Raw genomic sequence first — 13,309 nt, 5'->3', positions numbered from 1 at the left:
ATTATTATGTAATGCGTTGCAAGTTGTATTTTGGATATCCTATATCTGTAATTTGAATAAAAAAAACATAAGATATTGTTTGATAAGTGAGATCTCTGGTTGTAGTCTTTGAAAACTAAGTAGTGCTTAAAAAGTCCTGGAATTTCTTTTCACCGTATCTGTACGAACCCGGAGTCTTGTGAATCGAAACGAATCATGAAATTTGTCACCCTAACCTTATTAATATACGAAAAGCATGTGAAATCAGACTGAAACGGTGTTCTCTTCACAGAGGAGGACGACGCCCTGTCGTTGGCGAAGGATGGCAGTCACAACAGTAGTTTTGAGCTGATGGGTTCGATGATCCCATCATACCAGCCAGTGAGCCGGGCGGCCGGGCGAGGCCTGTCCAGCACCGTGTTTCGCTCGCCCTCTCCCTGCCTCTTCAGGCCCAGCTTCCTCGGCTCCGCCTCCAAGGTGACGCACTTGCTCCACCTAAGTGGGACTGCATACCATGTTTTTAATAATGTTTGCACTTCATCAGGTAGGCTAGTAGCTTTTGATGTGGAATCGAAGAACAAAAGAAAGAATATATATATTTGGGGTGAAACGGATTGCAGTTGGTAAGAGAGAGAGAGACCATATTTAATTTCTACAGTAGGGCTGTAACAATATATCGTGTCAGAATATATCTCAATACAAAGATGCAACAATATGTATTGTGGATAGTGACACGGTACTACATTACACTACTATATATAATATTGAATGTATTATTTATTTATATATTTTTGCATTATCTGAAAAATTATCCGATCAATGTCTTTAAAACCGTAAATGATCGGAATCGTGAATTTTGTGATCCGTTCCACCACTACTGTCTTACTACATTAGTACTTTGTATAAACCTTGTAAAAGGAAATTATGGTCAGTTGAGTTTCAGTTGTATATGACCGTGATGATTTGTTATATTGAATGAGTGAATCATCTTCTTCAGAGCTCAGGGAAGATGTCCGAACCCTCGCTCTCGCTCCCGGTGGAGGATTCCCAGGACCTCTACGCTCCCTCTTCCCCGAGCGAGTGTGCCGTGGCTCGGGCCGGAGACTCCCAGGGCCGCTTCTCTCTGGAGGACGACACACACTCTCAGCTACTGGATGCCGATGGCTTCCTAAACGCCGGTCCTCGAGGCGTTCCCAGCCGATCCCACAAACGCCAGCTCCTGCTAGACAGTCTGGATGAGAACGCCATGGATGCTAACATGGGCGAGCTCCTGGGGCTCTGCTCCGGGGCCTTCGGGTCGGGCCAGACCCAGCCTGGAGTGGAGGATGAGCTGATGGGTTTGTGTTCGGGAGCGTTCACCACTCAGCCCGAGGAGCCGGCCGGGAAGCCCAGGGAGAAGAGCAGGACTTTAGAGCCAGAGGAGCGGAGAGGAGAGAGCCACGACATGGACACGCTGCTGGCTCTCTGTTCTGGCAAGTTCACCGGGAGCCCGTGTAAGTCTTGCTTTGTTGTTGTTTACACTGAGGATCAAGTCAAGGCACCTTTATTTATACAGTGCTTTTTACAATACAGAGTGTTTCAAAGATAACAGGAAAATAATAAAACAAAGTTTGTTTCCAGAAGAAAATAGCATCACAGTCCAGCTTAAGTAAGCTCAGTGATGTTTCATTTTTGTTGTAAAAAAGTTGTTGTTAATTTTTATCCCACATCATCACACACCCTTCACCATACCTAGAGATTGGCATGGGGAACTTTCCATAAGATCATCTCTCAATGCTAATCATACCGGCTATTAGCCTAACTGAAATAACACCATGCCGATCTCTAGGTGTGGAGAAGGGTGTGTGATGATGATGTGGGATATTTTAATTCCAAAGGCCAAAGGAACTTTATCAGGATGCATATTATCCTGGATCCATGAAATAACTAGCCTTTAAAAAAATTTCCAAAAGATGATTTTTTTTATTCCTCTTTTTAGGCAACTTTAGCATGCGTGTCCTAACTTATTCACATCACTGTATATGTATATAGCCGCTCTGGAGAAAACTGTGATGTCATCGTCCAGCTCAGTTCTCATATAATGGTGTCAATGCAGGAAGATCAATAATATTGAATATTAAATTAAATGTACCCAAATGATATATGTTCAAGTTTTGTAGGTAACACTGTATTATATAACCTCTTCTAGCTGCTTCTTCACTGCGATCCGTCTCCAGTTCTGCCTTTGAAAAGCCATCTCAAACAAACAGGTAACAAGCTATAATCAGTAGCGTTGGGAATCCATTTCAATATAACTTTAAACCATTCAGTTTCACGTTGTTTTCAGTGCTGGAGGCGTGTGTGTATCAGTATAATGGATCAGTGCAGCTCTTAAAGTGACAGCAGCCTAATATTCCTGCAGTCTCTATAATAACACTCATCAAACAACGAAAGACAAAGAGAAGATTCACTTGTTCTTGACTCAACTTTTATAACTATATTTGTAATGTATATTTTATTTAGAAACTGCAGTGTTATTTTACATTTGTTTAGTTTCTGTACCTGAAAATCTTAAAACACTGTTTATTTCAATCGTAACTTAAGTCAGTTGTATCTATTTGTTGCGATTGCTAATTTTTAATATTTGTTCTTGTTTAATCAAGTGTTAACTTGTTTTTAATAATGTTTGAAATTCATATTAGTTAGGCTGGTTGTTTTTTTTGCGTATAGTGTTCTTCAGCCTGTTGATTTGTGTTCTTGATATTCAGCTACAATTAAATGTTTTGCAATCAGACTTAATGTGAATGATATCCAAGTTTGTTTGTTTTTCCTTATTGGAATTGAATTTAGGAATCGATAAAATTGGAATCGATAAGCAGAATCAATTTAAAAGATACCCAAACCTAATAATCAGTTTACATGTATTCTTTATTTGTTTGTATTTTGTCCCTCCAAATGCTAATTGCTTCTATCTGTGCCCATATTAACAGGGACAAGAGCTTAGCTGAAGAACAAGAGGAAGAGGAGGAGGGCGACTGTGAGTTTCGGTTCATGTCAGACGTAGACAGCCTCAGTGAAAAGGTAGATATTAGAAAATACTTGGTTTACTTGCCCAATGTGACAACATTAGTTCAACCAGTGGTGCAGAAATTAGTATTTTAAAACTAGATCATTTGTGATTTTTGTATAATGGCACAGAAATTACATACTGCAGCTAATCTTGTGAATATGTTTGTCTGTTTTGCCTGTATTTGTTACTAGTCTTTCTAAAGTCCCCCTTGTAGTCAATCATTTTATGCCTTAAAACTCACCTTTGATCACCAAAATGACCAATTAAAAAAAAATCCTTGAAAAAAAGTTCTTCATATCTTAAAATATCTTGAATGTAACTCGACACCCTCGCCTCATTTAGTATGCGCGGTTCTATGAATATGCAAATGAGCCCCGCCTCCACTCACTCACTCACTCAGAGATCCACACGCTGACGATCACACGTTGATCTGATTGGTTACAAGGTAGTTTGTGACGTCAGAAACACCAGCGATTTCAAAGCGTGTTTTTGAGACTGTCTTTGGTTCACTGCAGTTTTAAGGAGAAAATACTCAGCAATGCTGTCGACTTATGAATTTACACATGCTTTGTGTTAAAGCATATTAAAAACACCACATAGACACATAAACAACATTAAAAGCTGGATTTTCACCACAGGGGACTTTAACAATTTGTTTTATTTAAGGAGGAAAATGAGGATAAATCTGATACCGAAGAGGAGGAAACTGAAGATGAGGAACGGGAAGCAGTTTTTGGACGCCGCCCTGGCAAGAAGAAAATGTAGGTCTATTTAGGATTTCTGAATAATGTAACTGTTATTTGAAAGGACAGTAGGTAAAATATGAAGTGGATCAAAAAACTTCATCAAAGTTGTCCTAAGACAAGAAGGGGTGTTGTTCAAAGTTAATTTATATCTTTCAAGAACGGTTTTGATCCACTTCAAATGTCGACTGCTGTATTTTAGTGTGACAGACGTTGAATTATTCCTAACGAATACATTTTATATGTGTATATTGATATCTATACGTGTTATTTGTGTCCCAACAGCCGTTTGGCCCAGTTTGTGGAGTCCGAGGCGGAGCTTTCTGGCAGTGATGTTGGCAGTGAGGATGAGGATGATGAAGCTGGTGATGAATACGAGGAGGAGGAGATACAGGAAGAGTTGCCCTCAGATGAGGAACTGATGGACCAAGTTAACAAAATTCACATGTAAGAAATGTCATCTTTGAGTTGCTCTGTACAGGGTTCCCACGGGTCCTTGAAAGCCTTGAAAGTTTGTGAATTTTGAAAATAAGATTTCAAGGCCCTGGAAAGTTTTTGCAAATAAACACGCATAGATACAGTGCTTGAATTTATTTTGTGCAAGAAGTTTTTCATAAAAAATTCCCTATTATTCCCTCTGGTCCGCTAACGTGTTATTTCACCAACACTTCGTGGGCAATTCAGACTAGCTTACTTGATTATCGTTAGTTACGCGCATTAACGCGTTACGTTAAGAGTTTGTATCTCTTTACAAACAATGTATCTTTAAAAGAAACACAATGTAACCTTGCTCTCACTTGATATGTGTCCCCACATTAAGTCCTTGAGTTTGAGGGTATTGTCCCTGGAAATGTTGTTTTATCGTGGAAAGACGTCAGTACACACCATTTCTCAAGTTCAAATCCTCCAACGTTAATCTACTAACTCTCCTGACTGCTGTCGCAAAAAAATGGCGGATTCGGCGGAAGGCGCATTATGATTGGTCAGATCGCCTTGTCAATCAAACTCCCTGCGAAGGGTTAATTTACCACATGGAGGAGTCAACCTATCCACCCAAGCTCAATCATGCCATATAGTCAGTCAACTCCAAAAAAGTGTTATAAATACCCTAAACAGGGTTTGACATTAACGCTTGTCCAGGACAAGTGGATTTCTTGAAGGGGCGAGTGAAAGATTTTTAATTGCCCGACCGGACATGTAGCCTGATTACAACATCAACAACAACAAAATAACTAGCGAATCACCAAACCGCAAGAATTATTCTGCATTCTTCTAGTGTAAGTGGCGATTGATAGTGAATAATAATATATGTAATGAACTGACGGTAACAAAGTTGTGTCGTTGAGGCTCACGCAGCCTCATGAGGAGAAATTGAAACAAATGAGCACAGCTCACATTTAAAACTCTGCATTTTTTATTTTTACTGCATGTAAAAATCATGTTAACTGAGTTTCTTTATTTATAACATATGATACAGTTAAGCAACATCACACGACCAAGAGTGCTGAATACCATCACGATTGAAAATGTGAGACTGATTCAATATGACAGTTAATAATATCGTTAATATTAACTTACTTACATTTTAGACGCGATATTGACTGTTTTTGTTCTATTTCAGCAGCAAAAAATAGTTCCAAACAAAGATCCCAGCAGAACCATATCGCATCTCACAGTAACACTCAACCCTGTTTCATTACTGAATGATTCAGTACTTTGAATGAATCAGTTGAGACAAAGATTCGATGACCAATTTCATAAACAACTGCCTCATTCCTGAACGAATCAGCCGTTTGAACGATTCGTTTGAATAAATGACTCACTCATTTAGACGGTCACCTGCCGCCACCTACTGGCGGTTTAGTTTAGCGTTTAAAAGTGTCATTCTTTCCAACACTTATTTGTATATTAAAAATATATTGGAAACATGTCATAACATTTAAAAAAAAAAATGTTTGATTGCTAACAGCTCTATAGTGTCTTATTTTTCTAATTTAGTTGATAAAATTTAAGAATTTAAAATGAAAGATGAAGCATATATTTAAAACTTTTATAAAGGTTAGAATATCATAAATGTGCAGATTTAAATATGTCAAAGCTGACTGAAGCGAATGACCGATTTGCATGAAAAGGCTTAAAACAATGAGGTTTAGCAAGGCTTGAGATCTAGACATCATAACTGCACTTCTTGTACTGACACATCATGGTCTTTAAAAATGCACCTGAATAAAGGACATGAGGCTCATTATTATCTTCTCCCTTCAGGAAGCAGATCTTGGATGATGATAAGCGTAAACTGAGGCTTTATCAGGAGCGTTATCTCGCTGACGGAGATCTGCATTCTGACGGACCCGGACGAGCTCGTCGCTTCCGCTGGAAAAACATCGGTGAGTTCAGGTCGGGATCCGCACCTCGGGATGCTGGGATTGAGAGGGGGGGAGAGAGGAAAAAGAGCATGATTGTGCCGCTTTTTCATGTAGTTTTTCTGTTTTGACCAGATGATAACTTTGAGTTTGGTGGAATGGATCCTGACGGAGACGAGGAAGAGGAAGATGAAGAAATCGATCAAATTGAATTACAAAGACGTAAAGAACGGATAGAGAGGGATCAGTGGATGAGGGAACAGGTGTGTGTGTGTGTGTGTGTGTGTGTGTGTGTGTGTGTGTGTGTGTGTGTGAGAGAAATCAATGTTTTTAGGGCTGTGTATACATACATGCATTAAGAAACATTTGCATGAATATACTGTATATATATTTATACATAATTTATATTATATATAAATAACACATTTTCTTAAATATATACATGCATGTGTGTGTATTTATATATATATATATATATATACACAAAATAATTGTGAAGTACACACAAATATTATGTAAACACAAACTTTGGATGAGATTAATCGTTGCACAGCCATAAATGATGTTTTGTGTACATGATGGTGTCGATCTGACTTGGTTCTGTTCTGTAGACTGAAGCTCGGGCCAAAAAGGGAGAAGATGGCGAAGCAGAAGATGAAGAAAAAATCGGAGACGAGGACAGTCAATTTATGAAGCTAGCCAAGAAGCTAACGGCTAAGACCCTTCAGAAGAGAGGTGCGCACATCTCTGAACAACAAGCTAAACTTACTTTTCAGAATCAATATTTACTTAGTTATTTCCTGTGCCGTATTTGACCCACTGCGGCGCTGGTTTATTATTTGTTTGGACTTTCTGCTGGACACGCTGCTAATAAAAAGAGTTGGAGATCTTTAACCCGTGTTGAAGTTGTTTCTCCTGTTCACAGACCCTCAAGCTGTTCCTCTGCCAGAGAAAGCGGCTCCCAATACCAACCAGTTCAGGAAGCCGTTCCAGCCCACTGTGGTCAGTAACCCAACACACACTCCTGTGTAAAGCACTCGGGGTTCTGGGAGAAAACACCATTCATTTCCTCTATAGGGAAACACGGGTTAAAGTGGGCGGGAACTGCTTTCCGACACCTCAGATAAATTAATAAATAAAGAGATTCATTAATCTCAACGAATCTCGCTGGTCCCGAGATGGACCGACTGGCCGACCGACCTCCCTTCCTCCCCGCTGAACGCGAGTGATTATAAACACGTGAAACACACTCACGGTGGTTTAGCGCGGTAAAGTTAGTTTAATGTTCGATATTTCGCCGGACATTGTTTTCCCTTGCCACTGTTCTATAGGGTCGGCAGTCTTACAAATATATCAATAGCAGGATTAGTTTTAACATTATGTAACCATTATCGACATTAAATAGGCTATTCGTTCAAGATCACCGTGCATTAAAGCTGCATATTTATACCTGAGAATGCTTTAGCGTGTTTCCGCAGCGCATGCCTAAGGGAACGTCTGCCAATTCCACTAACTGCGTTAAACGTAGCCTATAATTTGTATTATTTAAAATTCCCTATTATAAAGGTCCCTATTGGCAATGCTGATCTGGTAGCCTTGAGTAAATTAACTTATCTAAGAAAATGATTCATAAAACTCATGAGCCTATATGTTTACTTTCTTCACTGACACAGACGAAAATGAAAAGACTATCAGTCAAAGTTCAGGTTTAGGAGGGGAAGAAGTACGGCAGGATAAGGAGACCGAGAGAAAAAGAAAGATTAAGATGAGAGAGCAGGTATTGACAGAATAATCGAATGCACACTGACATGGTTTTAAAGCTATTTATTATTCTTTTTTTGGCCTTCAAAAGTCTTAAATTACACCTATGTAGGTCAGAGAAATCAAAATTTTCTCGGGGGACCATGCCCCCAAACCCCCCTAACTAACTCACATTTAAATGCACATGGCTGGGGGGGTGGGGGGTAATGTGGGCGGATGTGGCTACAATGCCAGGGCTCAATTTCTGGCCCAGTGTTAAGCAATTTAAACATAGTATCATCATCATATCAGTGTTGATGGACCAAAATAAAACCATTACAATATCGAGCAAATAAGTGAAATGTGGTGCCACAGTGACACTCTTGACCCAAAAAGTATTGCTACCGCGATACTCAATGTGTTGTCCCACTGTGTCATTTTTCCCTGTTGCACCTACACAAAATTTGAGGGTTCCCCCACCTACCAGATCCCACTTTAACCACTGGGGAAACAGGAGACAGGTGTGCTCGAGCTACGAGCTTCTGTTGAAGCGGTGTGCCTAAATTATTTCAACTTATTTTTCCTTCCCATGGGTCATTTTGTCAATAAAGCCAGTGCCGAATGTCAGCTTGAAAGAACACATATTGAAGGAGTAAATAGCCCAAAATCTCAAAACTGAACTCTGCATGAAAAATCGGTTTTTGCCTGCCGTGTCTCGCCTTCAGGACTTTTAGTCGGATAATGCCTGAAAAAGTTTTGGGATTTTTTTTGTCTCATGTTAACTAAAAAAAAAAAGTGTATAATGTGACTTGCGTTTGTTTGCTTGGTTTTATTGTATTTATATGATATTTGTATTTTTGTAATTGAATTTGTGTCATGAAAACAGCCTTAGATGCTGACATGGCATTAAATCACTATAGAAATGTCGCTTTTAAGAGCATATACTGTCAGAGATTTGAGTTTTGTTTTTCCTGGTGTCCAGGTGAAGAGAGGCTCGCTGCTCAGTCATCCTCGAGCCGTGTTGCAGAAGCTAGCTAACATCTCGGACAGCAACCCAATGGCCCCGAGAAACTCACGAGGATTTCTCTTCCAAACCCTGTCCCCGGAGAAAGAGCCGGCGACGTCACAGGCACCCAGAAAACAGGTACAACTCGCCAGTCCTTCTGAAGTGAACTCATTTGTTAAGATTTTTGCTATTTATGCTTTACATATTTTACTCCAGAGTTGAAATAACATAAACCAGAGCCTGGAAATCTGACAATTCATAATTCTTGAGTGTAGTTCATAACTGCACCCAGGGTTCGTACAAGGTGCTTAAAGTGCTTGAAGTACTTGAATTTGACTTTTTGAAATTTAAGTCCTGGAAAACCCTTGAAAACAGCCATATTTTTGAAGAGGTACTTGAAAAGTGCTTGAATTATTAAAAATAGGGATGCACCGATACCGAGCTCATGTAAAAATGCTCCGATACCAACAACCGATAGGCCTCCCAGGCAGCGTGTGTATAGTAACACACAGCTGTGGTGCGCGCGCTGATCAGAGGAAACCGCGCAGTGGATTGAGCGCGCAGCGGCACAGACGCGCGAGCTGGTCGAGCGCATCCCTTTAAACAGAAGGAAGTTTTGAAGGAAATCAGTGGAAGGTTTGTAGTTCAGTCGGACTTCAATGGCAAAGACAATAAAACGAGGCATGTAGCTTATTATTAACGTTAACTGACGAGAGAGAGAGAGCGCAGTTCTGTTGAATGCTCTTGATTGCTCTTGATTGCTGATCGTTCACTCAGCACGTATTATTTGGATGAAAACTAAATCATATATGTAAGTAAAGTAAAACATGAACTGTTACCTGATTTATGTATAACGAGTGATTACCTACATTATTACTGGACGTTTGCAGTCAAGAAGTTCCATGCACGCAAACATAAGCGCGCGCCCCGCAAACCGGCGAATACTGAACGTCTTGCGCTTGTACGGACGAATGTCAGTTATATCTCAAGTGAAGTAGCCATGTTCAAATGCGTCCGTGCGTTCGGTCTTAAAGGGGCAGTTTAACAAACCCACTGCTGTTTTAATGATAATTAAACAATGGACAACTAAATTACTCACTGCTCTTGACTAAATAGGCTACACTTTTCAACTTTACAAAAAGATCCATCTATATTTAATTTATCCAGTAATGAATATGCAATTTTTTCACATTTTATTACTTTATTCAAATTTCTGTACCTGTTAGATCTACCTGAAAAACTCTAAAAACACTGTTTATTTCATTTGTAGCCTTTCTTTGTTCTATCGTATTTATTTGTAAGTTGATTATTAGTTCTTATATTGTTGCTGACTGCTTACCTTTAATAATGTTTTAAATTCACATTAATTAGGCAGGAAGGTTTTGTTGAAGTATCAAAATTGGATTAAATAATTGATATTTCACTGACCCAATCCTCAGCACTGACCCTGCTGGAGCTGCTCTAGTGTAATTATGTGCTGTGCTATTCAATGAAAGATACAATATGATAGAGCAATAGAATGTACAGTAACTGAAGCTCATACTATATATTTTAGCAGGCTTAATTAAGCATGAAAATAATTGAAAGAAATATATGTTTGATGAACAAATGAAGCCAACTAATATGATTTATATTCTCTTGGTTTATCTACTAATACATTTAAAAATTACAAATTCAGTGAAAATTCAGGGATCGGTTACGGTATCGGTATCTCGTTCTGCAAAAAGTGGTATCGGTACATCCCTAATTCAAAATATTGTGGTGTTTTTTTGTTAAATCAACACTGCTAAAATCAACACTGCAGCCCGTCTGAGAAACATCAGATACCTTATGTTTAATTTGAGTAAAAAAATAAAATGAAATAAATAAAAATAATAATAAAGACATTGTTTGATAAGTGCCGATTGAGGTCCTTGAAATCCAAAAAAGTAGTGCTTGAAAAGTCCTTGAAAGTCCTGGAATTTCATTTCACAGAGTCCGTACGAACCCTGTGCACCACTGGGTGGCGCTGTAGTCTCAGAATGATTATCACAACTCAGTGTCTCATTACTTCAGCACTCCAGATAGATGTTTTATTGTATAATGGTGTATGATGATCGTTTCTGAAGCATGAGTAAATGAATTCCTCAGATGAAGAAGCGAGGGCTGGACTCTCCCGCTCCGGCTGCCAAACGCCCGTGTCTCGGGAACGCCACCAAACCCGCCGGACCTCCGCGGAGTATCTTCAGCTTTCTGGAGAACTGAACATCCCAACAGCATTCACAGTATCACTAACAATTAGTACATCATCATATAAGTCCCTTTGTCCATACTAAACACTTTGAGTTTGCCTTGATTTAGACTATTTGTATCATGTACATATTGTGATTTTTGTCTTTTAAGTGATGTAATTTTATTTGTTTTTATAAAATTGTAAATTAAAGTGTATTTTAAATCATCACAGCTATGTGCATTTTTACTTCTTTTTCGTGTTTGGAGGTTTGAGTTATTACGCTGTGATTTTTAACATCTGACCTGCTTTAAATGAAGGTTAACCCGAGTAATGTCTTGTTATCCGTGGGTTCAGAGATCCTGCTTTCTGTGTCTGTAACTCCTCTTGTGACGGATTCTGCTCTTTCTGAACTTCATTTTAGAGCAAAGGGTCATTTTCTTTTTCTTTTATTTTTTAATCAAGCTTTCTTTAGGCAGTAATTTGTGGCTGTTTTGCTGTGGTTCTGGTTTGCCCACCAGAGGCTCTCAAACTTCTAAGAGGACCTGACCACTTTATTTATTTATTTTTGGTAGTGGATCATTATCCTTTTTATAATGGATCTGCATCTTTCTAGTCATGCCAGGCTCTAAAATATGGGTAGAGATTGTAATATTGTTGTGGACAATGTGGGGCTTTAAAGTTGAGATCCACTCCTGTATACACTAATATTAATTCTGTTCAATATGCGGTAATAAATCGGCATCTGTGATTGCCAGAAAATGTACTGTAAAAACTACGGTAGCAACATTTTACAGACTTACCTTAAATTTATCCTTAAACATATTTCATTAACTGATAAGTTAATTCAACGACATATTGAAGTACTAGTGTGTTGTACCATTGTAACACTGACAACTACCAATCACAGTGGTGATGAGAGTCACATGATCAAAAGTTCATCACAAGTGGATTTTCCACAAGAAAATTAATATTAATATTTAGAAGCTGCACAGTGTCATTCACAAACACTAAACACCATCATGGTAACTGATGCAATAAACATTAATACAACAACATTAAATGTAACATAAAACCCTAATGTAGATAACTGATTAGAAGAAAGTTACTTAAACAAAAATACATCAAATGTCACACAGGGAATTGTGGGAGTCAATTTGTTTTCTCACTGTTAATTAAACAATGACTTCTTTTTCACCCCCAAAACCTAAATGTACAGTTAGATCTATCGGCTATTCACTGTTTATAGTGCGGAAACTTTCTGTTAACCAATTAAAAACAGCATTTTACCGTTAAAATCACAATCATTTAATTCTGGGTTCATTTGTGACACGCATTTTTAAGCAAGCTTTGGATTCTGCAACATGTTGACCATGCAGCATTTTATTTTAACCCATGAACTCTAGAAAAAAATGCTCTTTTGAACATAATTGACCTTGTCAAACTAGTGTGTGTGTGTGTGTGTGTGTGTGTGTGTGTGTGTCCTGGGCTGCCGGCCGGAAGTGCCACACTGGATCTGTGCTCTGGCGTTTGACAGCGACTCCCTCGGGGATTCTGTCACGGCTCAAACACTGCGACTGGAGACGTGCAACTGAACTGAGGGAAATGGGTCATAACTGCAGGCTGACACACACACACACACACACACACCAGCTTGCTCTCTGGCAATGCCATGCTTTACTGCACGGTATCATGCATGTGGCGACGTGTTACTCAGTGCCATCAACTTCCTCCAAACGTCTAATGTTAAAGCTCATGGTTTTACGAAGCGACTCCAAACGCTTTTCAAGTGCCTTCAGATAGACTGACTATATCTGTTTTAGAGGGTTTTCCACCACTTACGTTTCAAAGAGTCAAAATTCAAGCATTTTAAACACCTTGTACGAACCACAAGGTCTTTAAAATGCTTGAAGAACTTAAATTTGACTTTTTGAAATGTAAGTCCTGGAAAACCCTATAAAACAGCCATATTTATGAAAAGCGCTTGAATTATTGAAAGACAATATACGTGAAATGAGCATTTAATTTTACACATTTAACACATAAAACGAAGCTGCCGCCCGTCTGATATAGACCTTATGCGCCAGAGAAACGAGATCTTTACAATATTGACTTTGAACTTCCGGTTTTGCGGTCGCTCTGTATATTTCTATGGCTTTGCTGTCCAAGTGGATTTAGTTAATGTGAAGTTAACGAAAGTTATCATGAGGATTGTACTGT

General features: G+C 39.0%; 1 protein-coding gene across 3 annotated transcripts in view; it reads left to right on the top strand.

Annotated features, from left to right (window-relative positions):
- The window catches only part of clspn (claspin), a 28,168-nt gene extending 16,846 nt beyond the window's left edge, over positions 1-11,322 (top strand). For all 3 annotated transcript variants that reach the window (XM_077240382.1, XM_077240381.1, XM_077240383.1), the window contains 12 exons: positions 272-456; positions 977-1,472; positions 2,168-2,228; positions 2,949-3,039; positions 3,695-3,789; positions 4,057-4,218; positions 6,037-6,158; positions 6,270-6,397; positions 6,746-6,869; positions 7,060-7,136; positions 8,857-9,018; positions 11,011-11,322. In XM_077240382.1, coding sequence (XP_077096497.1) covers positions 272-456; positions 977-1,472; positions 2,168-2,228; positions 2,949-3,039; positions 3,695-3,789; positions 4,057-4,218; positions 6,037-6,158; positions 6,270-6,397; positions 6,746-6,869; positions 7,060-7,136; positions 8,857-9,018; positions 11,011-11,124 — 1,817 coding nt within the window. In that variant the 3' untranslated portion in view covers positions 11,125-11,322. The remainder of the gene's footprint in view (positions 1-271; positions 457-976; positions 1,473-2,167; positions 2,229-2,948; positions 3,040-3,694; positions 3,790-4,056; positions 4,219-6,036; positions 6,159-6,269; positions 6,398-6,745; positions 6,870-7,059; positions 7,137-8,856; positions 9,019-11,010) is intronic.
- The last annotated feature ends 1,987 nt before the right edge of the window (positions 11,323-13,309 follow it).

The sequence above is a fragment of the Siphateles boraxobius genome, unplaced genomic scaffold, assembly GCF_051911475.1.
Source record: "Siphateles boraxobius isolate OS27281-9 unplaced genomic scaffold, OSU_SipBor_1 226, whole genome shotgun sequence".
NCBI classification, from domain to species: Eukaryota; Metazoa; Chordata; class Actinopteri; order Cypriniformes; family Leuciscidae; genus Siphateles; species Siphateles boraxobius.
This window is presented reverse-complemented; position numbering and strand designations above follow the sequence as displayed.